Raw genomic sequence first — 12,776 nt, 5'->3', positions numbered from 1 at the left:
ACTTAATTTTAATTACACAAACATCTACATAAAAACAGGTAAAGTAATTTGACAATTAAAAAATTTTTTTTTCTTTATTGATTTTTACAGAGGAAGGGAGAGAGAAACATTGAGAGAGAATACTGACTGACCACCTCCCGCATGCCCCCCACTGGGGATTGGGCCCACAACCTGGGCATGTGCCCTGACCGGGAATCGAACTGGTGACCTCTTGGTGCATGGGTTGATGCTCAACCAGTGAGCCACACTGGCCAGGCTAATTTGTCATTTTTTAACACATGTATTTGGAAAACGTACTTTATTATATAATGGACTTTGGGCTTTAACAGATACCTCCTCACCTGAATTAGTCCTTTACATCAAGGTTTTACTGCCCATATAAAATCCTTGGGATTTGGTCTGTATAGATTTTAAATTACTGCCAATTTCAAGTGTTCTTTATCATGAAATTGTATTATCTTTGTATTTTTGATAGAAAAATCAAAATAAATTTCTAACTATCTTTTATAGGACTTTGCCATTATCCCTTTTGTTGTTTTTGTATTCTTTCTGAAATTTCTATCTTAATTCAGCTGTAAAATTCAGGACAAACAAAACAAATCTTAGACTGAGTTCTAAGTTGTTTTTAGTGGTTAAAATAGATTTCAAGGGCAATTCAATATTTCTAGCACTTAGAAGTCTTAAAACACCAAAGCCTACTTTGTTTTGGATGTTTTTTTTTTTTTTTTAATCCTCACTCGAGGACATTTTTTCCATTTTTTGTTCAGGTAGAGTGGGAGGGAGAGAGGAAGAGAGAGAAAGAGAGAAACATCGATGTGAAAGGGACACATCGAGTGGCTGCCACCCGCACGACCAACCAGGGCCGGGGACAAACTGCAACCGAGGTACATGCCCTTAGCGGGAACCGAACCCGGATCTCTCTGGACCGCAGGCTGACGCTCTAACTGCTGAGCCAAACCGGCCAGGGCTGTTTTGGATGGTTTTAAAGTAAATGACTCATACTTCACCCATCTTCAGAATGTGCTAGAAGACATGGGACAGGGCCACAGGCCAATATAGTGCAAAGGGCATCATTGGCTTTGGATTGGCATAGACCTGAATTCCAGTCCCAAGCTGGCCACTGACTGGCTGTGTGATATTGGGAAAATCAATAGTCTCTGAACCTGTTTCCTCATCTGTAAAATGGGGACAATGCCATTCTACACCACAAGTCTGCTGTGAGGACTAACTGGAAGAGCCCATGAAATGCCAAACACATGTGACACATGAACTTTTCATTCTTTTTGCCTCCTATTCTGAAGCAATGGACTGCTGCTAATCGTCCACTCTGAAGTTAGCAATATGAATAGTTTTTATGTTACAAGATTTGAAGCAGGTGAGTGATAACTTTCCAAAACATTGTTGTATTTCTCAAAACTGAAAGTTTTATTTAACTTCCATAATGCCTAGGAGCTGGCATCTGCCTGGAAAACAAGTTATTTCTGCAGAGACATGGTAATGCTGGACTGAATTCCCAGAACACAAGTTGCTTACCTCTAGTAGAGGATGGGATCTGGTGCAGGAAGTGAGAAGCTTTGCAGTTTCCATGGCAACCCCTGTTTGTTTCTCAACAAGAGCCTCCCAACCAGGCTTTTGTGCATATGAGTCACACCTCAAGTGTTTTGTTTCCCTTGGATAAAACTGATTGAAACTTAGAAAAAAATAAAAAATTTCTTTGTCTTTATTGATATTAGAGAGAGTTAGAAAGGGAGAGGGATAGAGAGATGGAAACATCGATAAGAGAGAACAGACTGGCCACCTCCTGCGTGCCCCGCACTGGGGATCAGGCCCCCAACCTGAGCATGTGCCCTGACCAGGAATCGAGCCAGCGACTTCTTGGTGCATGGGTTGATGCCCAACCACTGAGCCATACTGGCCGGGCTGATTGTAATTTTTTTTTTTATCCTCACCTGAGGACATTTTTCCATTTTTTGTTCAGATACAGTGGGAGGGAGGGAGGGAGGTAGAAACATCGATGTGAAAGGGACACATCGAGTGGCTGCCACCTTCACGACCAACCAGGGCCGGGAACAAACTGCAACCGAGGTACGTGCCCTTAGCGGAAACCGAACCCGGTCTCTCTGGACTGCAGGCCGACGCTCTAACCACTGAACCATACTGGCCAGGGCTGATTGTAATTTTTAATGGCTCTTGTCAAAGATATAATACCTCCTTGCTTAAACATAGAAAAAATTCCATGTGTTTAATAAGTTCCTAGCCTACATGAAAACAAAATCTTATCTTTAATGTAGTTTCAACATGTATACAAGTCATTGTTACTGTGTTTTCTTAGCTGATGTACAATGAAAGAAAATATAGAGCTGAGTCTTTAGGATAAATGGTTTATTTTTCTCAAAACGTTATTTCTCCTAAATATCTACAGTATATACAACCTTATAAAATTTATCCAGTAACAAAGAAATTCTAGTTTAACACTGATCCACTTTTAGTAATATTTCTTTAATTCTGAGTTAGTGTTTTCCCTTTTTGTTCTTCCTGATTTTGGCTCTTAATTCTAAATTCTAGTCTTCTGCCATCATAAAATGTAACTTTGAAAAGTAGATCCCAACAAGACGACAATCTGAGATGACCTGTGCTTCCCATACCATAAAGAGGCAGCATGAGGCACTATTAGTAAACCTAACTGAGGGAAATGAGTGGCCTGCAGAGAGGGTCTGAAGTCTGCAAGAGAGGCAAGAGCACAAGTGTCTGACAGATGAAGAATCTGCCTGGAAAAAAGGACTGGTACATTCCTAATGCACCACCATGCGAAAATTTCCCAGTGGTTTCTATAAAAAATTGACTCATGTTTCCAAAGATGGGAAGAACCAGGTCTATGTGTAGGATGGGAAGTATTCCATAGCTCAAGGCATAGGGTGTGGGATTAAAGGCCCTATACTGAGTGAATCTGACAAGGACTGGGGCCAGACCAGATCTGCCAATTGGACCCTCCTGTCCCCTGGATCCTTGTTTGTAGCTCATACTGCTTGTTTGCCTTCTTAGTGGAGACACCACTGCCTCAGGGGCTGGGCAGCCCCTGCAGCAGGTGTCAGGCCATGGGGCAGATCCTATCATGAGGTGGCCACTCACATCATAACCTCTCAAATGGGAACAGGTGGGAAGTTGCCGCCTTTTCCCTTTTGGTTTTCTTAGGGCACTTCAGCTTCTGCTCTTCTTTAGCCTCTCGGTTTTGGGGCCAGGAAGCAGCCAGGATCCTTGCTGCTTCTGCTTGAGAGCTGGTTCCTTCCTCTTCATCAGAAGAGAGTCCACCTCCTGCTGTGTGGGGAGCTACTGCCTCACTCTGGAGAGGTGGGGGCAGTGCAGGGAAATAGGTCAGTGACCAAATAGGTATGTGGAAGCACCATCCCAAGGTGGTAAGGATTCCAGCGACAGCCTGCCTGGAGTTGTGTGGCTCTGGGAGGACAAGGGGACCGCGTGGGGCTGGGGGAAAACTAAGGCCTGCCTTCTGTCTTCCTCAGACCGAGGACTCCTCCAAGCAGGTACTGGTAACTTATGTGATGAAGGAATGCCAAGATGTCTAGGCAGGAAACTGCCCTTAAGGAGTGTACAATCAGATCTAGGAGATTACTACGGACGGTGCTTTGCATGTATTATTTCATTTCGGAACAAAAGTGCTCAGTGCTCTGAGGAGGCACTCCCTGAGTCTGAGCCAGCCGGGGCGGGGAGCAGGATGCAGAGGGGGAAAGCACAGAGGTGGGAAGGAACCAGCCAGACATGAAGCCAGGTGAAGGGGTCACTGAAAGGATTTGAGGGAGAAGCATGACAAAAATATGTTTTCGAGGCAAATAGGCAGCATGTGAGGTCAGAATGGTGTGGTGACAGCTGCTCCGAGCATGTTTCTGCTGTCTGCAGTACTGAACACACCATATAATTGTCTGGGGCCTGCATGCAAATTTGCACCCGTTTCCCCAGGTGGCCTGCCACATGGCAGGTGCGAGAGTATGCCTGTCCTGAGGGATGATCACAGGCACTGGGAGCCCCACAAGGCTGAGTGGTGGGTGAAACACAGAAATAGAGAACTCCTCTCTTTCTCTGTGGGTTTAGCACCAGAGCAGGCACTTCCTCACTTGTGCAGACAGGAGCACAACAGAGGATGGGGCAGGGCTGGGGGCCAGAAGAGGCAGCTGAGGCTGACTCCAGGAACACCTTTCCCAACAAGGTAAGGACACAGGGCTTGGGAAACAGGGCTTGATCAAAACATAAAATTGATCAATCTATGATTTGATGTCGGGGCAGAATGTGAGCCAGTGATTTCTGAGTCCCCCCTTCCCCACTCCAGGCTTGTCTTCTTTACAAAGGGCCCACACTGACCTTGGCCCCATAGCGAAGCTTCAGCCTCTCCCTGATGAGCAGTCCTTTAACCAGCAGCTTCCAGTTTCCTAGAGCCCGCTTCTCCCTTTTCTACAGCAAAAAATGAAACAGGTAAACATAAAATGGTGAGCACTGCCATTTTCAGGAAAAATATCAAAATGGAACCTGTGAACACACACACACACACACACACACCATTTTGGTTACAAAAAGTTTCTTAACTACACCAAGTCTCGGTTTTAAAATTGGAGTAATTTATAAAAGGCGTGAAAGGCATAAAAAATGAAAGCCTCGCCCTGGCCGGTCTGGCTCAGCGGTTAGAGCATCGGCCCTTGGACCGGAGAGTCCAGGGTTTGGTTCCCACTAAGGGCACGTACTTGGTTGCAGTTTGTCCCCGGCCCCAGCTGGGGTCGTGTGGGTGGCAGCCACTCGATGTGTCTCTCTCACATCGATGTTTCTCTCTTCCTCCCTCTCTCCCTCCTGCTCTATCTGAAAGATAAATGCAAAAATGTCGTTGGGTGAGGATTAAAAAAAACCCCAAAAAACAAAAGCCTCTTTTTAATTGTTTCCAATGCTACAATTTTTAGGATAGGAGGTTCTCCAGACCTGGGTCATAGACAATTTCTTTTAACAGAGGCAGGTGTCAGCAGCAGGGCAGTTGTCCCTGGAGCTGGGATCCAGGCAGATAGTGGATTTTGAGGTGGAGGCAGGACCGTTTTTTCCAGTGCTAGCTCCCTAGGGTGCCTTTGATGGAGTCAGGAAGCCAAAAAGAGCTTCAAAGTACACAGACTTTTAAAAAAATATTGTTACTTACTTTTTTTAGACAGAGAGGGAGAGATAGAAACACTGATGTGAGAAACATCAACTGGCTGCCTCCTGCACGACCCTTATTGGGGATCGAGCAGGCAACCTGGGCATGTGCCCTAACTGGGAATTGAACCAGGATCTCTCATCCATGGGATGGCATTCAATCCACTGAGCCACAGTGGCTGGGCCAGACTCTCCTTTAATAGTTGCTGCAAGTGAGGCACCTGCCCGCCCTGTGTGCTTGCTTTCCCCTACCACTCTGCTTTCCCATCTCAAGTACTTCCACCCCCCCCCCCCCCTCCAGGCCAACCCTGGCCAGTCTGCTCACCTCCTTCTCCTTCTTTTCAATGAGTGCCTGCTCATTTTCCCAGGCAGTCAGGAGCACATCTTTGTATTCCTCGCAGACTATGTACCCGTCAGTTCTGTGGGGATACAACATGGGTGGTTTGTTCTTGAGCCCGATTCCTGCTCCGGCCTCTCCTCCTCCCGTTGTGGAGGACCATAGGCACCAAAGGATTTCCTGAGTCAGCTGGTCTGCAGTCCTGGCCCCAGCAGCTAACAGATACCACTCATGCAGAGGGAAAGCCTATGGACACTGGCACTGCTTCTTCTCCAGGCCCTGCCTAAGAGGTGGGATGAGAGCCCTTGCCTGCCCCTACCACATGAGGACAGAGGTCACCAACCAGGAGGATGCTGACCCCTTTAGGTCACCTGTGACCACTCCCAGAAAACAGTGTTTTAAACTAACGTTATTAGGATGCTGGCTTCACTGGTTTTGCTGCCTCTGGATGGAAACCAGAGTAAAAATATCAAAGTGTAAAAGTAGAAGGAAAAGTATTAAGGCTGAATTTGAAAATTTAGAGTAAAACCTGGAAAGTAAGAGCCACTGGGCTTCACCCTCCACCAACACATTAATTTCCCACCCACTTCACTGTGACCTTCCTGCCCCTCCTTGCAGCCTCCGTGGAAGGCCCCTCACGCACACAGGATGGGAGTATCCATTATGAAAATCAAAGCCGGTGATGGCCTGGACACAGTCGATGCCCAGCTTACGAGCGACGCGTTGCAGGTTGGGCAGATGCATCTGGACACAGCCAATAGGCATCATTCTGGGCATGAAGAGGTACACATTCCCAAATTCATTCCGGGGGACCTGCAGAGGGTGGCATGCCAGGTCTGGTCAGTGGCAGAATAAAGCAGCCTGGTCCTGACCCCACTGAGCATTGCCCTTACCTTGCCATCCACAGCCACAGGTGGCTGGTACTCCTCTGTCTGCCACTTGCCAAAGAGGCCCAGGTCATTATGGTCCTGCAGCTGGGGCTCAGCAAGGCGGGCTTTCCGGGCCCGGTTGGAATAGCCTTTCACCATCTACACCAGAGGGAACAGCCAGTTTACAGCAAAGGCTACTTCCTGAGTGTTTACTGTAACAGGCATTGTGCTCAATGCTTTGTACCTGTTACAAAACCAACCTGATGGGTGTGCTTTCTGTTCCCTTTATGACTGCTAGTACCGTTACTAGTACCACCGGCTAACATCTACAGACTGCTCGCCGTCCCAGGCACTGTTCTCAGTGCTCTATATTTAATATTTTCAGACTGTGGTTGATTGCGGGTAACCGAAAGAGCAGAAAGTGAAAACATGGTAAGGGGGGATTACTATACTTTGTTTTATACTTTCATCACTGAAAGGGAAACTGGAACTGAAATGATGCCACTTAAGATCCCATGACCAGGTGAATGACAGGGCCAGGATTTAACTCCAGAAAACTAACTGTGCCACGTACCCGGAAAGGCACTGACAGTGTGGGGCCCCGAGCACACACCCCTACAGAGGTCTAGTGGCCAACACCAAATTTTTCACTGGGGAGTGAAGGGGTAAAAGGAGTGGAGATCTTGCAAGAAGGAAGAGGTGGTGTAACTTCTACGAGGAGGAGTGGCACAGGCATGGGCTAAGGATCGGCTCCTGGGCCTGGGCCGCCTCTACTGCAGGGGTTGGCAAACTGTTTCTATAGGGTCACATACAGCTTCTGTTGCATCTTTTTTATTTCTTTTTACAATCCACAAAAAAAGTAAAAGCCATTCTGAGACTAACGGCCCCACCAAAACAGGACCCAGGTTGGACGTGACCCGTGAGCTGCAGACTGTTGACCACTATTCTACTGGGCATTTCTGTCATGGTAACTGGGCACTCCACCTCTGTCACCCCTGTGGGGCTGACAGTCCCTTACTCGGGAAGCCATTCATCCAGTGCTGTTACATAAAGACCCTATGAGCATCTATCACAGACCACACCGTGGCACCAGTCATTAGAGGCAGAGAAGTGGTAGTCTTTGTTCTTAAGGAGCAGAGGCTCCTGTGGGAAGATGGAGAAGACTACAATTCAGTGTGCAGAGTGCAAGGTAGAATGGTGCCCAGGGGCAGGACTCATCACCAGCCCTGAGGAGAGAGTAAGACAAGCTGTTCAGAACAGGCCCCATCTCAGCTGAATCTGAAAGAGCGAAAGAAGGATTGGTCAAGTGACAGGGCTGGGGAGAAAGGCACTTGGGACCATGAGTATCCGGGGACTGCAGAAGTCATCTGGCATGGAGGAGGAAATGTGGCTAGAGAGGAAGTGGGCACCAGAGCAGCACAGGTTCTGTACCACATGCGACTCTAGGTGGGGTGAGGGTGAGCTACCCAGGAGGTGTCATATGCAACTCTGTGTTTCAGGAAGATCCTATGACAGCGATATTGAAAATGAACTTAAGGGCTAAAGGTGGCTGTGATCCAAGCGAGAAAATAAGGCAGGAGTTGGAGCTGGGACAGTAGGTTTCAGAACAAAAGGACTTGAGATTTAGGGTTATGATAGAACTGTGCTGATAGGCATCAGACATTTGAAATGTGGCCAGTCACAACTGAAATGTATTGAATATAACTTTTTTCATTAATTCATTTTGGTTAATCCTTATCAGAGGATATTTTTCTATTGATTTTTAGAGAGAGTGGAAGGGAGGGGGGAAAGAGAGAGAGAGAGAGAGAGAGAGAGAGAAACATCGATGCGAAGAGACACATCGATTGGTTGCCTCCCACATGACCCCAACTGGTGCTGGGGATTGAACTTGCAACCCAGGTATGTGTCCTTGACTGGGAATCGAACCCATGACCCTCTGGTCTGAGGGCTGACACTCTAACCACTGAGCCAAACTGGCTAGGGCTATTTATTATTATTTTTTAAATCCTCATTGGAGGATATCTTCCCATTTATCTTCAGTCAGAGGGAGAGGGAAGGAGGGGGAGAGGGAGAGGGAGAAAGAGAGAGAGAGAGAGAAACATCGATGTGATAGAGACACATTGATTGGTTGACTCCCTCACAACTACGACCGGGGCTGGGGACAATTGAGGTATGTGCCCTTGATCAGAATCCAACCCATGACTCTTTGGTCTGTGGGCTGACACTCCAACTGCTGAGCCGAACCAGCCAGAGTTATGTTTTCTTTATTTATTTTTGAGAGGAAGGAAGAGGGAAAGAGAGACAGAAACACTGATGAGAGAAAACATTGATTGGCTGCCTCCTGCATGCCCCCCCTTTGACTGGGGATTGGGCCCACAACCTCTTGGTGCATGGATCGATGCTCAACCACTGAACCACACCGACCGGGCAACTGAAGTGGACTGAAAATGAAAGACTAGATTTCAAAGCCCTATTATAAAAAAAATGTAAAATATCTCATTAACATTCCAAAATATTCCATGTTGAAATGACAATATTTCAAATATTTTCTAAAATAATTAATTATGTTAGAATCCTGTTTCTTTTTTTAAGCCTTCAATATGGCTACTAAAAATTTAAGTTTGTGGCTCACCCTGTATTTCAACCAGACAGGGCCATTCCAGAGTGAAGAGATTGGTTATTTGAATAAAGAGCATAAAAAAAAGGTGAGGGTCTATGGGAAATCCCAGCGTCCTCTAGGTCCCAGCAGACAGTATAATGCACTCAAGCCTGCTTTGGGCAGTAACCTGCTCCCAACGCCAACAGCCCTCTCCTACCAAACTAAGGCCTCTCCACTCCCCAACAAGTTCCCCAGAGTCTCACAACCGAAAGGGCTCCTTTTGGGATCTGGCAAAAAAGAACAGATGTGTCTCTGTGACTGGTCATTGTCCTCCCCTGGTTGAACAGGGCCATGCGTCCTGTGACAAACCTTCGTGGTACTGTACTGAATCTGTATTTCTTGTGGGCAGCTGACCTGACTTGGTACAGCAGCACAGTGAGAGAGAAATAACAATGGAGTAGAGGCAGGACCTGGGATTGTTGTCTGGGCACTTCCATTTTCCTAACTGTAAGGCCTTATACAAGTAATTCCCTTTCCTGAGCTTCCATTTTGTCATGTGTAAAATGGGCATCATAATACTAACTGCTATTGTCATGTGTAAAATGGGCATCATCATACTAACTGCTATTGTCATGTGTAAAATGGGCATCATCATACTAACTGCTATTGTCATGTGTAAAATGGGCATCATCATACTAACTGCTATTGTCATGTGTAAAATGGGCATCATCATACTACTGCTATTGTCATGTGTAAAATGGGCATAATACTAACTGCTATGGTTGTTGAGACTAAGTGGAGAATATTTAGAGCAAAATACATGGTACATTACCAAGCGGGACACTGATAACTGATGAATGCGTCTACATCAAGCAGGGCTTTGGCCTCTTGGAACTCAATAACACAGTCCTAATCTACACAGCCTTTGAGCACATACCAGGGAATGATGGTACTTTTTTGCTTAGATTTCTTGCATGCTCTGGAAGATCCATCTTTTACAAATTCCTCATTAAAGTTAGACTTCATTTAAATGCTTTTCTCCTCCTCTCATCCTTCTCAAGCTAGAAAAGTCAGACCTGGGTTCCCATCCTGGGCATGTACTTGACAGCCCTTAGTCCCCTCCTCTGCTCTCATCGGTTCCACTCAGCCTTGGTCCTGAGCCTCCCCACCGTCCTCAGGGCACCCACCCAGCTCCAGTTACCTTGTAGGGCACTTCTCCAAGCTTCACCACTCTTCCTTGTTTCAGCCATGTGTCCCTGGAGTGCAGAGTATGCACACAATCCCTATCAGAGCCAACAGGGGGAGACAAAGGAGTAACTCAGTTCACATCCTGTCTGATGGAGCAGAGTATGGGCAGGAACCCTGAAGACTCAGGTGCTCCTAAGACCTCCTCGGAGGAAGAGCACAGCCTGTGATACTCTTTTCTCAGACTCTGCTCCTGAGGCAACCAGGGGGTCTGCCTCAGGCAAACAGTAAACGTGGACTTCCTGTCTTGGTGGGTGTGTGAGTCCACTTATAAACCCTAATCTAAATAGAGCTACTGCCTCTGTGTTTGGCTTTGTGCCATACACTCACCTCTCCAACAGGGAGAGTCCCTTCACAGCCTGTAGGGGAGGAGGTAAAAGTTACAGCAACGAAGGCACATTTCCTCACCACTGAGCAAGTGCCTGCCCAGGGTCTGGTCTGCTGCTAAATACCATGGGGTGAGGGATGAGTGTCCAGAGGTGTGGTGAATCCTAAAGACGACTACATGAAAATTATAATTACGTCAATAAATTACCATGGAATTAAGATTCATGCACATGAAACAAATTCCTGGCAGCCTGTGATTACGAAGAGAGATCCTCTGGCTTCCTTCTCCTTCCAGAGGTTGAGAGCAGCATCCAAGTCTTGCAATTCTACTTTCCAACACAGACCCTGAACAGAGGGTCCAGGATGACTCCCTGCAGGACTAACATGCAGGAAGTAGTCCCTAGTCAGAGGACTCAAACCATCTAATCATGTGAATTTCTCTGTATTTTCGTTTTTTTCCTCTTTCTTTTCCCACTTCTTAAGAACATCCCCTATTTTTTAATCTTGTATTTTCAATGTTTTAAAAAAATCATATCTTTTGTTTTTGTTCTACAGCTATTTCTTTTTTTAGCACACAAAGTTTTCTTTATTTTTAGTGGGGGGAAGGGACACCATACTTCTACTCAATTAAGAGAAACATTTTTATCAGTACAGAGGTTTTTTTCTTTCACATGGATCATGCCATGAATTCACAGGGAATGGGTTCCAGCAGCTCAGGCTCCTTTCTAGTGGTTCTCACAAAGAGCGCTTCTCTGGGTGGAGCAGGCTGATGCTTCAGTTGAATTCAGGTGCCTTTCTCTTTGGTTTCTTCCTTTTCCTGATCCTTTTCCTTCAGATGTTTCAGGAAGCTAGTTTGGCTCTTAGAGTGCTTAATATACTCAATACTACATTCATTCTCTTGGCAAGAATCTTGCCCTTAACTTGTTTGTTCACAACATGCTGGGTGACACTGTAGACTCTTCCAGTTTTGCCATGGTAACATTTGTGGGGCATTCCTTTTTGAACAGTGTCCATTCCCTTTATGTCCACAACAATCTTTCTTGTAGATTTACATGTATGTGGCCAAAGGAACTCTGTGTTGTCTAAAAGGCTTAGAGAACATACAGTGAGTGCCTCTCCTCTTTCCCTTTGTGTTAGTTATTTTGGCGAATTACTGGAAGACAGAGGTTCTGGCCAAAAAGCTCTACTGCTATTTCTTAAAAGTTCTGCTTCTATTTTTTTTCCCCTTCACTTTAAATTTATATTAAAATATTTTCAGTTTTAATTTTGTATATATTTTACATTTATTTTCTACTCTTATTCCCTTCACCCCTTCTTTGGTAGTTTCTTTTTATTGTGGATAACATATATACAACATAAAAATAATCATCACAATCACTTTTAGTGGCATTGAGCACTCTCGCATTGTTGTGCAACCATCACCACCACCCATCTCCAGAATTTTTTCATCTTCCCAAACTGAAGCTGTGACCATTAAAAATATCCAATCACTTTAACTTTCATTACAAAATCCTTTCTTCCTTTTCTATGTTTTTAACTTATATTTGAGGGGTGTGTTTATATTGCCCTAAACCTTAATTGTTCTACTTTTTATTTTCCCCTATAACATTTCCTCTCCTGTTTATCTTTTATTTCTTGTTTTAATCTCCAAGCTTTAATCTCTTCTACATATCCCCCTACTCAACAGCACATGCACCCACTATACAGCCAATCCTGTTTGACAAATGAGATAATGACATTACCAGCCCCTCGACCCAGAAGGAGGTTGATAATCCCAGGTCATCAGGAAGCCCACCAGGGCACCAGCCTGCCTCACGCACCTGGAATAGACAGCTTCTCCACGACAATATCCAATGATTGAGGCCGTCTCAGGATAGAGGGCCTCGTATTTCAGTAGATGCCTCTTCAAGGCATACAGAGGGTGGTTCTTGTATGTGCCAATGACAGTGGGCAAAGGCTGGTCCAGGTGCTTTGCCTGAAACTGCAAAGGCCACAGAGACAATGTTGAGCAGGTATAGAAGAGGAAGTGAGATTTGATGTGGGCAATCCTCAGACCACTTGTTCAAACAACAGATGGAAGAGCAGAGGTTTCATGAGCACCAATGACTGTAATATTGTCTTTGTAGCTCTGGTGTTAAGTAGGATTTAGATTCAATCAAAAGCTATGAAGAATCAAGTAATTCTGTGGCTCATGGCAACTTTGCAAAGTCATCTAACC

The 12,776-nt window shown here is 45.6% G+C and overlaps 1 protein-coding gene across 4 annotated transcripts in view; it reads right to left on the bottom strand.

Moving 5' to 3' along the window:
* Positions 1 to 2,411: 2,411 nt before the first annotated feature.
* The window catches only part of XPC (XPC complex subunit, DNA damage recognition and repair factor), a 31,560-nt gene continuing 21,195 nt past the window's right edge, over positions 2,412 to 12,776 (bottom strand). For 3 of the 4 annotated variants that reach the window (XM_036266103.1, XM_036266104.1, XM_036266106.1), the window contains 7 exons: positions 12,379 to 12,539; positions 10,188 to 10,269; positions 6,412 to 6,546; positions 6,162 to 6,331; positions 5,507 to 5,600; positions 4,372 to 4,461; positions 2,412 to 3,340 (listed from right to left, as the gene is read on the bottom strand). In XM_036266103.1, coding sequence (XP_036121996.1) covers positions 3,131 to 3,340; positions 4,372 to 4,461; positions 5,507 to 5,600; positions 6,162 to 6,331; positions 6,412 to 6,546; positions 10,188 to 10,269; positions 12,379 to 12,539 — 942 coding nt within the window. In that variant the 3' untranslated portion in view covers positions 2,412 to 3,130. Of the gene's footprint in view, positions 3,341 to 4,371; positions 4,462 to 5,506; positions 5,601 to 6,161; positions 6,355 to 6,411; positions 6,547 to 10,187; positions 10,270 to 12,378; positions 12,540 to 12,776 lie in introns of those variants that run through there. The other variant, XM_036266105.1, reaches the window with a different exon arrangement.

Source organism: Molossus molossus, unplaced genomic scaffold (genome assembly GCF_014108415.1).
Source record: "Molossus molossus isolate mMolMol1 unplaced genomic scaffold, mMolMol1.p scaffold_m16_p_18, whole genome shotgun sequence".
NCBI lineage: Eukaryota > Metazoa > Chordata > Mammalia > Chiroptera > Molossidae > Molossus > Molossus molossus.
Note: the sequence above shows the minus strand (reverse complement) of the source record. Positions and strands in the feature narration are given on the sequence as shown.